Source organism: Rhinoraja longicauda, chromosome 25 (genome assembly GCF_053455715.1).
Source record: "Rhinoraja longicauda isolate Sanriku21f chromosome 25, sRhiLon1.1, whole genome shotgun sequence".
Taxonomy (NCBI): domain Eukaryota; kingdom Metazoa; phylum Chordata; class Chondrichthyes; order Rajiformes; family Arhynchobatidae; genus Rhinoraja; species Rhinoraja longicauda.
The window spans coordinates 255064-271665 of record NC_135977.1 but is presented as its reverse complement, the minus strand read 5'-3'; the positions used below and the strand labels follow the sequence as shown (position 1 = coordinate 271665).

The window sequence follows — 16602 nt, the reverse complement described above, 5'->3', positions numbered from 1 at the left end:
TCTCTCAAAGACAAAAGAGGTTGCAGTTACTGGACTCTAGATCAAATACCGAGTGCTGGAAGAACTCAGTGGGTCAGACAGCATTAATGGAGGCAAAAGGTGTACATTGACATTTTGGATAGAGACCCTGCATCAGGACTGAGAGGGACCAAGAGAGATTATCAGTATGTTACAATATGAAGGGCTGGGATAGAGACAGGTAGTGACAGGTGGAACCAAATGGGGAGGGGCTGATAGTCAGATGGAACCAGGTGAGATGGGGGGATGGGCCGAAACGTCACCTATTCCTTTTCTCCAGAGATGCTGACTGACCCGCTGAGTTACTTCAGCTTTTTGTGTCTCTTTGAAATATGAGATGTTGTTCTTCCAATTTGCATTCTCCGAAGCAATGAAGAAGGCTGAAGAAAGACAGGTTGGGATGGGAGTGGAGAGTTTAAAATTGCATGTAAGTGGCCGCCCGAGATGGTTCATCTGCCCACCATCCACTCCCCGTCTGGCTCCACCTGTCACCTACCAGCCCCAAAACATCGACTTCCCCATTGAGTTCTTTCTTTCTCTTTTTCACTGTCCCACACACTCTATCACAATCATTCTCTATATACCGATCTCTCTTGCTTCCTCTCACTGTTCAGTGGTCTCTGCTTCTCAGACTCTCTCATATGATATTCCTCATTCCTATAAGGCCTGTCCCACTTAGGCGATTTTTTAGGCGACTGCCGGCGACTGTCAAAGTTGTAGCAGATCGCCAAAATGTTCTTTTACCCTACGACAATGACCACGACAATGCCGAGTCATGTCGATACAAGTAACTTTTTTTGTGAAACTAGTACCTGGCTAAGAGATTACACCGTCTTCGGAAACATCGCAAAATTCCCATGCTTATCAATGCTTCTCTGGCATCCTAATTTTAGCGGAAATCACTGACAAGTCTGTAACTACTTGAGAGATTTGAAATATAACATCTTGCCTGGGTTACTTGAATACCAAGCTTCACGGTAACAAGGCATAAACTGGATTGACTTCCAGTTTACTAATAGCAATGTTAAGAAATTTAATTTTAAACGTGGTTAAATGGATTTTTGTGTGGAGTGTGGGTATTCTTTGAAAATGTACGGGAGATGCATATCTGGTTTCTGGGTTGGGAGCCTACTTTAAAAGTAATCGATGATGGCCACAAACATCGCGAAATTCCCACGCTTACCTGACCGTCAAACTGTCGCCTCCAATCTACCTGTCAAATGGCCTGACGGTAAATAAATTGGTTAAACACAAGTATTTTATGGTATCTTCAAATACCACGTATTTTATGGTATCTTCAACTTAATTTAATATTATGTGCTTCTAAATGCATCTGCGACAACCTAGCAAACCTGGGGACAGCGTGCGACAGCGCCCGCAATAAGCAACGAAACCTGGCGACAAGCCAGCTGCCGCTGAGAAATTACTATCCGGAAAATTTCTCAGCGACGCGCCGAGATTCACTACGATTCTTTGAAGACTCCTCACGATCATGCCCGCGACACCCCGGCGAACTGTCGGCGACGACCTAGTCACCATCAGTCGCCTTAAAATAGCCTAAATGGGACAGGCCCTTTAGACAATCTCCCTGAGTATCACTCTCTCTCTCAGTTCAACTCTCTCTCTCTGCACCCCTCTCTTCATATTTCTCTTTTTTCCTCTCTCTCTCTCTCTCTCTCTCTCTCTCTCTCTCTCTCTCTCTCTCTCTACTCCTATCTCTCTACTCCTATCTCTCTACCTCTCTATCTCTCTCTGTCACACTCTCACTGTATCTCTCACTTTAGCTTCTGTCTTTCTATACCACGGTCACAGTGTATCATCTTGTACTGTGCATTGTAGCTGATGATACTATAATACATCTTCAGACTGTCTTATTGCAGATTTCCCTGCTAGTTGGCCTATTGTGTGCAACACTGCTTGTTTAGCCTAACTTTGACCAGGGGCTCCCTGACTGGCTTCATGAATTTCCGGCTGTTTTTGTAATAATCTGTTTTGTAAGAAATGCAGGCAATCTTGCCAATTTTCCTTGCGATCACCTTGACTTTTCTTGCAGTTTGAAGGGCAGGAGATTTCCCTGGACAGCCGGATTGGGATTTTTATCACCATGAATCCTGGTTATGCTGGGCGTACAGAACTGCCAGAATCGGTCAAAGCTCTCTTCAGGCCTGTGGTGGTGATTGTCCCAGACTTGCAGCAGATCTGTGAGATTATGCTGTTCTCAGAGGGGTTTCGGTTGGCAAAGGTAAGCTTGCAGATTCACTGAATGTCTGAATAGAAGTTCCATTTGACAGAAGTAAGTTCAGCTCAACAGTATCATTTCTCTTTTTTTCAGTATCTGCAGATTATAATTTTCAGTTCATATTTCTGTAGTTATTGTGGATTGTGAATGTTTACCAGCAGAGCTCTCTTGGCATTGCTGTGTTAAGTGGGGAGCACTTTCCTACAAGAACTGCCCTGTGTAATACAGGCTGTATTGCCGAGTTGCTGCTCTCAAGGCTTACAGTTAAAACCCAGATGGAACTCCTTCCTGTACAGTGCCACCTTATTTTGCTGCACAATTGGGTTTGGTGTGCGGTCGTTATGTTGCCAGACAAGAGATCACGGGGATCGAGACTCATCTAGAGCCTTCCCTGGAATAGTGGCACAGCTAGATAAGGTGGTGAAGAAGGCTTGTGGTATTCCCAATCCATCCGTCTGTTTCTTCCCACCACTCTGCTGCAGGAGCAGCTTCTCTCAGCAGGGACTGCATTATAGTGCACATCTTTATTTATTGGTGTGATTTTAACAGTTCTTCATCAGAATAAAAACAGCAAGTGCTAGAAATTCTGAGAAAGGATCTTCGACCTGAAACATGAACTACTCTTCCCAGAGATGTGGCCTGACATTTTCTGTTTTATTTTAGATTTCCATTATCTGCATTTTTTCTTTTCATTTACTTGCTTATTGGAAGCCAGGATTTGAATGTAATGTATAACAGGGAATATGCTTTTTTAATATAAAAAACCCTGAAAAATAATGTTTAACTTCAATCTTTTTTCTGTTCATTATAAATAATTAATTCACATTTTATTTTTAATGTTTTTTTCTTCTTTGAAATATAGATCCTTGCAAAGAAGATGACAGTGCTGTACAAACTGGGCAAGGAACAACTTTCAAAGCAACATCACTATGACTTTGGTCTCCGAGCTCTTAAGTCTGTACTTGTTATGGCAGGAGAACTGAAGAGAGGGTCCCCTGAAATCAGTGAGGTAAAAATTGCCATTTGTGGAAACTTGGTTACTTGAATTGGGAATTGGGTTTGGATCACCTGACAATAAAAGGTCTTTGAACCTTTGAATGGGGAAATAGCTGACAATCCACCTGATATACCTTGAAACTGCCAACGCCACCTCTTGGAATGTGGATACGTTCCAAGGCATCACGGTTTATTTCCCTTAATTCCTCAGCTTCCATGAACTTCTCCATCATAAATACAGATGAATAATATTCATTTAAGACCTCACCCATCGATGTGGCCATTTTGATCCTTTGGGGGAACTTAGAAACATAGAAAATAGGTGCAGGAGGAGGCCATTCGGCCCTTCGAGCCAGCATCGCCATTCATTGTGATCATGGCTGATCATCCACAATCAGTATCCTGTGCCCAACTTCTCCCCATATCCCTTGATTCCACTAGCCCCCAGAGCTATCTAATTCTCTTAAATTCATCCAGTGATTTGGCCTCCACTGCCCTCTGTGGCAGAGAATTCCACAAATTCACAACTCTCTGGGTGAAAAAGTTCCTTCTCACCTCAGTTTTAAATGGCCTCCCCTTTATTCTAAGACTGTGGCCCCTGGTTCTGGACTCGCCCAACATTGGGAACAATTTTCCTGTATCTAGCTTGTCTAGTCCTTTTATAATTTTATATGTCTCTATAAGATCCCCTCTCATCCTTCTAAACTCCAGTGAATACAAGCCTAGTTTTTTCAATCCCCATATGACAGTCCCGCCATCCCAGGGATCAATCTCGTGAACCTACGCTGCACTGCCTCAATTACAAGGATGTCCTTCCTCAAATTAGGAGACCAAAACTATACATAATACTCCAGATGTGGTCTTACCAGGGCCCTATACAATTGCAGAAGAACCTCTTTACTCCTATACTGAAATCCTCTCGTTATAAAGGCCAACATGCCATTAGCTTTCTTCACTGCCTGCTGTACCTGCACGCCAACTGGTGTGACTGGTGTACAAGGACACCCAGGTCTCGCTGCACTTCCCCTTTACCTAATCTGACACCATTGAGATAATAATCTGCCTCCTTGTTCTTGTCGCAAAAGTGGATAACCTCACATTTATCTACATTATACTGCATCTGCCCTGAAATGGAACCCCCAAGGAAAAAGGAAAAGTGGTCTCCCCAGGAACAGCTGGAGAAGAGGTGTCCAGGCAGAAATATCTGTGAGTGGGCTTAACTGGGGAGATCTCGAAAGATGTAACTGACCGTATTTCAATGTGCAGCATGGAAAGATGAGGTCAGAACCTTGTTGTTCACCACCGTAACCAGAGGTCTGTGTTGCACGAAGGTTGAAATGATGCAGTGTCATGAGAGCCAGAGATACCATTGCCAGCCCATGTGAGTGCTACACAAACGCTTCTAAATCCATGCTGCACATTGAAACACAGCATTAGAAACAGGTCCCCCTTCTTCTTCTTTCATATGTCAACTACAACAATCAAAAGTGGCAATTGGTGCTTCAGAGTACCGTAGTTGACGCTTTGCTGCAAACGTTGCCAGTTCCGTAGAACTACCCAGGGTGGACAACGAGGACATAAAGCAGCTCCCACCCACAGGTTCCTCTGTTGTTATCAATCATCAGAGAACTAAAGGGACTTGCTGGGTCAGGCAGCATCTGAGGAGGGAAGTGGACAGTAGATGCTTTGGGTTGACATCATTCATCTAGACTCATCTAGAACCTTCCCTGAAAATAGTGGCAGGGGTAGATAAGGTGGTGAAGAAGGCCTTTGGCACGCTGGCCTTTATCAATCAGAATTGAGTGGAAGTTGTGAGATTTAGTTAGAGTACTAGCACAAGTGTGCCCGTTGGACTCATCCTCGTAGGGTTTCCATTGTAACCGGGAGGGAAGTGGGGGGAGGGAAGGGGGAGGGAGGGAGGAGGGAGGTGTGGAGGGGAGGGGGAGGGAGGGAGGGAGGGGAGGGGGGAAGAGGGAGGGGGGAAGAGGGAGGGGGGAAGAGGGAGGGGGGTGGGAGAGGGGAGGGAGGGGGGTAGGGGGGAGGGGGAGGGGAGGGGGGAGGGGAGGGGGGAAAGGTGAGGGAAGGGGACCTCCCCTTTTCCCAGTACCCCTCTTTCCCCGTTGGGCCCGTCCTCGTAGGGTTTCCATTGTAACCGGGAGGGGAGGGAGGGAAGGGGGAGGGAGGGAGGAGGGAGGTGTGGAGGGAGGAGGGGAGGGGGAGGGAGGGGGGGAGGGGAGGGGAGGGGGAGTGGAGGGGAGAAGGGGGGAGGGAGAGGGTAGGGAGGGGGTTGGTGGGGGAGGGGGAGGGAAGGTGGAAGGGGGGAGGGGAGGGGGGAAGGGTGAGGGAGGGGGACCTCCCCTCTTTCCCCGTTGGGCCCGTCCTCGCAGGGTTTCCATTGTAACCGGGAGGAGGGGAGGGAGGGAAGGGGAAGGGGAAGGGAGGAGGGGAGGGGGAGGGAGGGGGAGGGGGGGAGGGGAGGGGGGAGTGGAGGGGGGAAGGGGGGAGGGGGGAGGGAGGGGTGTAGGGGGGGGAGGGGGAGGGAGGGTGGAAGGGGGAGGGAGGGTGGAAGGGGGAGGGAGGGTGGAAGGGGGAGGGAGGGTGGAAGGGGGAGGGAGGGTGGAAGGGGGAGGGAGGGTGGAAGGGGGAGGGAGGGTGGAAGGGGGAGGGAGGGTGGAAGGGGGAGGGAGGGTGGAAGGGGGAGGGAGGGTGGAAGGGGGAGGGAGGGTGGAAGGGGGAGGGAGGGTGGAAGGGGGAGGGAGGGGGACCTCCCCTTTTCCCAGTACCCCTCTTTCCCCGTTGGGCCCGTCCCCGTAGGGTTTCTATTGTAACCGGGAGGGGGGAGGGAGGGTGGAAGGAGGGGGGAGGGGGAGAGGGATGGAAGGGTGGAGGGATTGGGGGAGGGAGGGATGGAGGGAAGGAGGGAGGGGGGGAGTTAGGAGGGAGGGTTGAGGGAGGTGGGGAGGGAGGGGGAGGGAGTTGGGGAGGGAGGGGGAGGAGGGGGGGAGGGAGTGGGGATGGAGGTGGGAAGGAAGGGGTTGAGGGGTGAAGGGGGACCTCCCATTTTCCCAGTACCCCTCTTTCCCCCACCACCAAGCCCCCTCCGCAACGACCCCTGTTGTCCCCCTCCCCAGTCCCCATTCTCAGACCCCCCCCATTCTCTCTCCCCCAGACACACTCCAAGTGCTGTTTCGCAACACTTGCCCCAGTGGCCCACGAGCATAGAGGCCCCATGCTGATCTGTGTATGTTAAGTGACTTGCAATAAAAAAGACTACTTGAAAAAAGTGGTTTAAAGTGCTGTTTTTGCTACATTCGCGGTCATTTAGTGCTTCTCAAGACCTTGAAAAAAAAGGCCAGAAAAAAAAAATGTAAATTTAAAACCTCTGTAAAGATTAAACACCCAATAGCAGCTGCTTGTCCATTGTGACGTCACACGCTGAATACCGCGGGGGGGGAAGGGGGGTCAGCTCGAGCTCATCTCACAGGGGCATTGTGACATCACAGGCTGAAGACTAAATCCGCACCGCAGCGCCCCCCTTAAAAGGGGGGGGGGGGGGCAGCGCTTTAAAACCTCTGTAACTTAAAAAATACGCGACCAAAGTAAATGAAAATATCACGGCCGATCGTTCGGGAGGTTGGCGATTAAGGCGGTGCGAAAACCGTCGCGTTACGTTTCACCGTTTTGCCGCAATCGCTGTTACGAATAAATATACATACGATATATTCAGGTCAAACCCAAAAAATATATATATATATATTCACAAGATCTGAGTCTTAATAGTATACTAGAACAAGTGTGCCCGTTCAAAGCGGGCCCGTTGGGCCCTTCCCCACACCCCCCATTCTCTCCTCCCCCAGCCCCACTCTTACTCTCCAAGTGTGCCCGTTGGGCCCGTCCTCCTGATCTGTGTATGTCAAGTGACCACTATAACCTTTTTTTTTTTTTTTCCTAATCAGATGTGCAGCACTTTGGTCAACATGGGTTGTTTTTAAATGTGCTATACAAATATAATTGACTTGACTTGACTTGACTTGCAATAACAAAACAATCAGTGCTTTTCTGGAAGCTTTTCGAAACAATGTAGCCGTCACAAGCTGAAAACTAAATCCTTTTCTGGAAACTTTTCGAAACAAATGTATCCGTCACAAGCCACAAGCTGAAAACTAAATCTGCACCGCAGCGCCCCCCTGAAAAAGGGGGGGGGGGGGAGCGCTTTAAAACCTCTGTAACTTAAAAAACACGCGACCAAATTAAATGAAAATATCACGGCCGAGCGAGCGCGAGATTGGCGATTGAGGCGGTGCGAAAACCGTCGTGCTACGGTCCGCCGTTTTGCTGCAATCGCTGTTACGTATAAATATACGATATATTCAGGTCAAACCCAAAAAAATATATATATATATATTCACAAGATCTGAGTTTTAGTATTATACTAGAAAAGAGGGCCCGTTGGGCCCGTCCCCACACCCCCCATTCTCTCCTCCCCCAGCCCCACTCTTACTCTCCAAGTGTGCCCGTTGGGGCCCGTCCTCCTGATCTGTGTATGTCAAGTGACCACTATAGCCTTCTTTTTTTTTTTTTTTCCTAATTAGATGTGCAGCACTTTGATCAACATGGGTTGTTTTTAAATGTGCTATACAAATATAATTGACTTGACTTGACTTGACTTGACTTGCAATAACAAAACAATCTGTGCTTTTTTGGAAACTTTTCGAAACAATGTAGCCGTCACAAGCTGAAAACTAAATCCTTTTCTGTCTGTCAAGTGACCACTATAACCGTCTTTTTTTTTTTTTTCCTAATCAGATGTGCAGACTTTGGTCAACGTGGGTTGTTTTTAAATGTGCTATACAAATAAAACTGACTTGACTTGACTTGACTTGCAATAACAAAAAAGACTACTTGGAAGCTTTTCGAAACAATGTAGCCGTCACAAGCTGAAAACTAAATCCTTTTCTGGAAACTTTTGGAAACAAATGTAGCCGTCACAAGCCACAAGCTGAAAACTAAATCTGCACCGCAGCGCCCCCCTGAAAAAGGGGGGGGCAGCGCTTTAAAACCTCTGTAACTTAAAAAACACGCGACCAAATTAAATGAAAATATCACGGCCGAGCGAGCGCGAGATTGGCGATTGAGGCGGTGCGAAAACCGTCGTGCTACGGTCCGCCGTTTTGCTGCAATCGCTGTTGCGTATAAATATACGATATATTCAGGTCAAACCCAAAAAAAATATATATATATATTCACAAGATCTGAGTTTTAGTATTATACTAGAAAAGAGGGCCCGTTGGGCCCGTCCCCACACCCCCCATTCTCTCCTCCCCCAGCCCCACTCTTACTCTCCAAGTGTGCCCGTTGGGCCCGTCCTCCTGATCTGTGTATGTCAAGTGACCACTATAGCCTTCATTTTTTTTTTTTTTTCCTAATCAGATGTTTGGTTTTTTTTCCCTAATCAGATGTGCAGTACTTTGGTCAACGTGGGTTGTTTTTAAATGTGCTATACAAATAAAACTGACTTGACTTGACTTGACTTGACTTGCAATAACAAAAAAGACTTCTTGGAAGCTTTTCGAAACAATGTAGCCGTCACAAGCTGAAAACTAAATCCTTTTCTGGAAACTTTTGGAAACAAATGTAGCCCCTTCAAGAAAAGGGTTAGAAATGAAAAATTTAAACTTTAATATCTCTCTAGCTTTAAAAAGGTAGCTTCAATTTGAACGAAAGTACTTACAATAGTTGCCCAGTAGGGTTTGTAAGTTAAACTTCGGAATCTTCCGTACATACACACATACATACATACATACGAACGCAGAGTTTTAGTATTATATAGATAGATATAGATAGATAGATAGATAGATAGATAGATAGATAGATAGATAGATAGATAGATAGATAGATAGATAGATAGATAGATAGATAGATAGATAGATAGATAGATAGATAGATAGATAGATAGATAGATAGATAGATAGATAGATAGATAGATAGATAGATAGATAGATAGATAGATAGATAGATAGATAGATAGATAGATAGATAGATAGATAGATAGATACCATCAAATGTGATGCCACACTTGGAGTATTGTGTTCACTTTTGTTCACCCTGCTATAGGAAAGATGCCATTAAGCTGGAAAGAGTGTCGAGATTTACAAGGATGGTGCAGGAAGTCGAGGATCTGAGCTGTAAGGAGAGCTTGGCTAGGCTAGGACTTTATTCCATGGAGCGCAGGGGACTGAGGGGTGATATTGTAGAGGTGAATAAAATAATGAGGGGAATAAATAGGGTGAATGCACAGTCTTTATCCCAGGTAAGGAGTTCAAGAACTAAAGGGCATAGGGAGAGGGGAAAGATTTAATTGGACCCGGAGGGGCAGATTTTTCACATAGGGGAAGTATTTGAGCGATTATTGCCATTCTTTGTCTTCTGCCAACCAGCTATCCATGCTAGTATCTGCCCTTTGATACCATAGGCTCTCTTCTTCCTAAGCAGCCTTATCAAAGGCTTTCTGAAAATCTAAGTAAACAACATCTACTGACTCCTTTGTCTGTCCTGCTATTTACTTCTTCAAAGAATTCCAACAAATTTGACAAGCAAGACCTCCCCTTCACAAAGTCATGATGACTTTGCCCTATTTGATCGTGAACTTCTAAAGTGTGCTTTATTTTAGAGGAAGTATAAATCATGTTTGATTTTGGTATGTTCGTAACTTGCTGCAGTTCAAGGCTTACATTTGTGGGAGGTTAATTTTCCTGCAGATGTTTTCTATGACACAGGATGTACAGTTGCAAGATTTGAGCAAAGCCTGTCTGACAATGCCACTCAATGTGATCTACTAGGATGTGGTGTTGATGAGGGCACTGAGAGACATGAATCTTCCAAAATTCGTCTTTGAGGATGTTCCTCTCTTCCTGGGCCTGATCACGGACCTATTCCCCGGGCTGGATTGTCCTCGTGTCCGCTACCCCAACTTCAACGATGCAGTGGAACAGGTCCTGGAAGAAAACCATTACATTTTATTGCCAGTTCAGGTAAGTGTGTAGGAAAATAACTGCAGATGCTGGTACAAATCGAAGGTATCACAAAATGCTGGAGTAACTCAGCAGATCAGGCAGCATCTAGGAGAGAAGGAATGGGTGACGTTTCGAGTCAAGACCCTTCTTCAGACTGATGTCAGGGGGGTGAGACAAAGAAAGGATATAGGTGGAGACAGGAAGACAGTGGGGAAAACTGGGAAGGGGAGGGGAAGTATTTCCCTTGCTCTTTAAAAATTTTAAAAATAAACAATAATTTCAGTTCATGGATTGCTTCTTCCTTACTCCATCATTAAGTAAGCATCATATTGGAAGTTCCCTGCTGGATAAAGATAGCAGAGGCAGTTGGATTTGAACAATTCTCACCTCATATTAGGGAGATCATATTAGACCTGCAAAACACTACAATCTATTTTGTCTAACATGTAATGTTTCCTTTCATAATTTGCTGAACAGTTGCAAATCTCATAATTTTTATAATCTCTAGGCCCCAAGAAGAATTATTAAAATATCCATTGCATAAACAGCTAATTGACTAACATTAAACTTTAGGTAAGATAATAGTGAAGTACAAAGTCAAAGATATCTTTCTTTTTGATTAGGCATTAATTGATGTCATAAGGTCATAAGGAATAGTAGAATTAGGCCATTCGGCCCATCAAGTCTATTCCACCATTCAATCATGGCTGATCTCTCTCTCCCTCCCAACCCCATTCTCCTGCCTTCTCCCCATAACCCATGACACCCATACTAATTAAGAATCTATCTATCTCTGCCTTAAAAATATCCACTGACTTGGCCTCCACAGCCTTCTGTGGCAAAGAATTCCGCATATTCACCACCCTCTGACTAAAGAAATTTCTCCACATCTCCTTCCTAAAAGAATGTCTTTTAATTCTGAGACCATGACCTCTAGTCCTAGATTCTCCCACTGGTGGAAACATCCCCTCCACATCCACTCTATCCAGGGCTTTCACTATTCTGCATGTTTCAATGAGGTCCCCCCTCATTCTTCCAAACTCCAGTGAGTACAGGCCCAGTGCTGACAAGCACCCATCATAGGTTAACCCACTCATTCCTGGGATCATTCTTGTAAACCTCCTCTGGACCCTCTCCAGAGCCAGCACATCCTTCCTCAGATATGGTGTCCAATGTAGTCAGCAGAGACATTGGAAGTTTCCCAACTTGTTCCCACCAGCACCGCTGCACAGCCTCCTTGCCCAAGCCTCACAGGCCAAACCTTCAGCCCTTGCGATGTAAAGACTGCATTGGGAACTTACAATGGCTTCCCCCACATTGCCCTCCACTAAAGCCTGACTCCCCCTCATTCTGAACTAACCAACTAATCTCCCAAATTCCTCCTCTTCTCATTTCTGCGGTCTATTGAGAATTAACAGCTCAACTGACAGCCTCGGTGTGAGTTCAGAGAAATCTTTAAGGACATCTTGGGTTCCTTCAACGAGAAAATGGAGTCATTCTTAATTATTGAAAATCTAAATATTATGCAAAGATCTGATTGTGAAAATTGGTGAACACCTGCCTTTGTACAGGTGGATAAAGTGGTTCAGATGTACGAAACGATGATGACGCGACACACCACAATGGTAGTGGGACCCACGGGAGGTGGAAAGACTGTGGTCATTAACACACTTTGCCAGGCTCAAACAAGGTGAGATCCCGAAAGCACCACACTGCCCCACAACATTCAGAACCGCTCAGGGGAGAGTTATGGAACAGAGAGAGACCTGGGGGTGGAGGTACATGGTGGACTGGGTGGTGAAGAAGGCATTTGGCTCACTTGCTTCTAAAAAATTGGAGGGCATAGGTTTAACGTGAGAGGGAAAGGATTTAGCAGAAAAATGAAGGGTAACTTTTTCACACATGGTGGTACAGACATGGAACAAGCTGCTCGAGGAAGTGATAGAGGCATGTACAAATACAATATTTGAGACTGTTGGACAGGCACATAGTTAGGATAGGGGCCAAGTGCAGGTCAATAGCTCAGTTAGGCAGCCTGGTCGGCATTGGACAAGTTGGGCCGAAGGGCCTGTTTCTGTGCCATATAGTTCTTTGAATCGTGTATGTAGATGCCTTTGTATAACACAGTCACAAGATTTAGGTTTATAATCATGAAGATATTCCCTTGTCTGGTTTGAAAACAATGTTTCTCAGTAGAATGTCTTGTATCTTGTAGATTGTCATTGGTGACAAAACTGTACACACTGAATGCAAAGGCTGTCAGTGTGATTGAACTCTACGGAATCTTGGATCCTGTCACCCGCGATTGGACTGATGGAATTTTATCAAACATTTTTAGAGATATCAATAAACCGACTGACAAGAAGGAAAGGAGGTAAGAATCCAATTAAATCCTGTTTGTCGTCTTCCTGCATGATCGCTGTGTTTGTCAGGTCACAACAGGGCTACACCTCTTTGGTTATTCCAACTTTTGATGTTGAGACAGGCATTGTAGAGTAAATGTTTACTTTTATTCAGCTTGCCGTGACGGCTTTGTGTGTTTTTCAGGTATATTTTATTTGATAGTGATGTGGATGCACTCTGGGTGGAAAATATGAACTCTGTGATGGACGATAACAAGTTACTGACATTGGCGAATGGGGAGCGGATCCGTCTACAGGCTCACTGTGCCATGCTGTTTGAGGTACCGTCCACAGGCTCACTGTTCACTGTGCCCTGCTGTTTGAGGTACCGTCCACAGGCTCACCGTTCACTGTTCACTGTTCACTGTGCCCTGCTGTTTGAGGTACTGTCCACAGGCTCACTGTTCACTGTGCCGTACATCCACAGGCTCACTGTTCACTGTGCCATGCTGTTTGAGGTACTGTCCACAGGCTCACTGTTCACTGTGCCGTACATCCACAGGCTCACTGTTCATTGTGCCATCCATCCACAGGCTCACTGTTCACTGTGCCCTGCTGTTTGAGGTACTGTCCACAGGCTCACTGTTCACTGTGCCGTACATCCACAGGCTCACTGTTCACTGTGCCGTACATCCACAGGCTCACTGTTCACTGTGCCGTACATCCACAGGCTCACTGTTCACTGTGCCCTGCTGTTTGAGGTACTGGCCACAGGCTCACTGTTCACTGTGCCGTACATCCACAGGCTCACTGTTCACTGTGCCATGCTGTTTGAGGTACTGTCCACAGGCTCACTGTTCACTGTGCCGTACATCCACAGGCTCACTGTTCACTGTGCCATGCTGTTTGAGGTACCATCCACAGGCTCACTGTGCTCTGCTCTTTTTGTTTTTAACCAATTAAAAAAAATCATTAACAATAATATTTACAATACAACATAAATCAAAACAAAACCCACCACCATAATACAAGACAAACAAATATACTAAATAAACTGCTATATAATTATCTTACAATCCTAATTGACGATGACTTCCAACCCACGTGGTGCCCAGCGGTCCCGGAAATCTCCCAGTGCGCCCATGGACAGCGTGTAGTCCCTCTCAAGTACAACCCGGGCGCGGGCATATCCCTGGAAAAGGGGCGGGCAGCTGGCCCGGGTAGAGCCCTCTTCTGCCTGGCACCGTCTACAGGCTCACTGTGCTCACTGCTCACTGTGCTCACTGTGCTGTGCTGTGCTGTTTGAGGCTCACTGTGCTGTGCTGTGCTGTTTGAGGCTCACTGTGCTGTGCTGTTTGAGGTTCACTGTGCTGTGCTGTTTGAGGCTCACTGTGCTGTGCTGTTTGAGGCTCACTGCTCACTGTGCTGTGCTGTTTGAGGCTCGCTGTGCTCACTGCTCACTGCTGTGCTGTTTGAGGCTCGCTGTGCTCACTGCTCACTGCTGTGCTGTTTGAGGCTCACTGTGCTGTGCTGTTTGAGGCTCACTGCTCACTGTGCTGTGCTGTTTGAGGCTCGCTGTGCTCACTGCTCACTGTGCTGTGCAGTTTGAGGCTCACTGTGCTCACTGCTCACTGTGCTGTTTGAGGTACCGCTCCACCATTACGCTCGGCAAGGTTAGCAGATTAGACAACATTTGGCAGAAGAGTTCAGAAAGCAATATCCTTTGTTTCAGTTGTTCCAAAGACTGCTCTCTGCAGCTGTGTCTGGTTACTCTCCTTCCCCGGCTTAGTGAGAAGCAGAGTGGTGCAGCCCCTGTGCTCAGGTGCAATGCGGGTCAGGTGTGCATGTGTGCAAGTATCTGGGATCCACAGCGGTAGCATCAAGAGCTGGAACGTTATGCTGCCAGACTTGCCATGGCGCAGCCAAGAGTCAGTAATGGCTGTAACATCGCAAACCCTGTGCTGATCCTTGCTCTACCTTCACCTGCTTTTTTATTTCATTGAGATTCATTTCATTTTTTTAAAAACAATTTATTTTAAAGAAAAAACGAAATGTTCCCAGGTCACACTGGAAACCCTACGAGGATTGGGCCCAACGGGTCCACAGTCTAGTTTATTATAAACCCACTGACTCCCACAGCTATCTAGACTGCACTTCTTCCCACCCTGCTTCCTGGAGAGTCTCTATCCCCTATTCCCAATTCCCCCGTGTACACCGCATCTGCGCCCAAGATGAGGTGTTCTATACCAGGATACCTGTGATGTTCTCATTCTGTACGGAACAAGAGTTCCCCTCTTCCATCATAGATGAGGCTGTCACTAGGGTCTCCTCCCTATCCTGCAGCTCCTCTCTTGTTCCCCCTCCCCACAGTCGCACCAGAGACCCCTGGTCCTCACTTTCACCTACATGTTCCTTGACCTCCACCCCCTTTGTTTTGTTTTCACACCTTACACTTCCGTGTCTCTGTATCTCCCTCTCCCTTGACTCAGTCGGAGAGGTGACATAGATGTATATAAATGATGAGAGGCACAGATTGGGCAGATAGACTCACTGTTTTCTAGGTTGGGGATGTAAATGCAGAGACATAGGTTAAGGTGAGTGGGGGGGGGGGGGGGGGTTTAAAGGGAATCTGAGGGTAATTGTTTCACACAAGGAGTGGAAGCTGGAGTTGAAATTAAAGCCAGAGTAAAAGTTTGACTTTATTATTGATCTGAAAATCTGTTCTTCAGTTGTGCTGAGCCTGTTCTTTTTCACCTTGTGCGTTGTGTAGGTGGGAGATTTACAGTATGCCTCTCCAGCAACTGTCTCTCGCTGTGGGATGGTGTATGTAGATCCCAAGAACCTGCGATACACTCCCTTCTGGCAAAAGTGGATCAATCAGAGGACTGTCAAGGTGCGGTCAGTAAACAATCAGCTTACTTACTGTCAAGGTGCGGTCAGTAAACAACCAGCTTACTTACTGTCAAAGTGCGGTCAGCAAACAACCAGCTTACTTACTGTCAAAGTGCGGTCAGCAAACAACCAGCTTACTTACTGTCAAAGTGCGGTCAGTAAACAACCAGCTTACTTATTGGCCTTTGGAAAATCTACAATCATTGTAGACTTTATTTAATTCCAGAATGGATACTACATTTGATTATAAAAACATTTTTTGCTTTGAATGCACAACTATAACAGAATATTGTATAATAATTTTCCACATGAACGTATAAGAATAATCTTCCTATTAAAAATGTGCAACAATGTTCTGGATCATAACTGCATTTGTTTTCATGAGGGTTTAATGATTAATTATCTATATGGTAAAATGAACTTAAACCAGTTGCTTCCTATATATCTGTGTATATAATGCCAATATATCCTTCAACCAACAGTAGAAGTGATGGTGATCACATAGTATTTCTAAATTATAGCAGTAACTTTAGTTCCAAAGCTTTGTGAAATCTACAACTTTGCACAGAGTCAGATGTAAGACGAGTGAAATATTGAGGGTTAAAGAAGCCAGCTTGAAACCTCACCCCTCTCACCAGATGACTTGTATTTGTTCCTGTTTGCTTCAGCAAGAACAGACTGACCTCTCCAAGCTGTTTGATAAGTATGTACCTCAGATCCTTGAACTGATTGTGGACGGGATGTTGGATGGCAGACAAGTGGAGAAGTTAAGAACAATCATCCCTCAAACGGAACTGAACATGGTAAGAAGGTAGAATGGTTAAACATTTTGATGTGAAATATCACCAATGGGGTTAGCAAAATGAATAACTGTCAAAGAACAAGATTGGTAAAACTGCTTACTGTGAGGTATAAGGTTGATCGAAAGCAAGGCCAATAAATGTAGAGACCTGTGATGGTAAAATGTTAACATATGTTATATATCCGCTCTGTGGAATAATAATAATTACATTAAAAATCAAAGGCACTTCAAGTAGAGAATTCTTGGTTAGTTTGCTCCTAGCCAGGATTGATCAGTTTCTGCATTGACATGATTTGATGA

At 45.7% G+C, this 16602-nt stretch overlaps 1 protein-coding gene across 1 annotated transcript in view; it reads left to right on the top strand.

The window, feature by feature from the left end:
- The window catches only part of dnah10 (dynein axonemal heavy chain 10), a 176636-nt gene that overhangs the window by 82336 nt on the left and 77698 nt on the right, over positions 1-16602 (top strand). The window contains 8 exon segments of the mRNA XM_078421084.1: positions 2072-2260; positions 3120-3266; positions 10093-10284; positions 11838-11956; positions 12482-12640; positions 12814-12949; positions 15379-15501; positions 16169-16303. Of these exon segments, the coding sequence (XP_078277210.1) occupies positions 2072-2260; positions 3120-3266; positions 10093-10284; positions 11838-11956; positions 12482-12640; positions 12814-12949; positions 15379-15501; positions 16169-16303 (1200 nt within the window).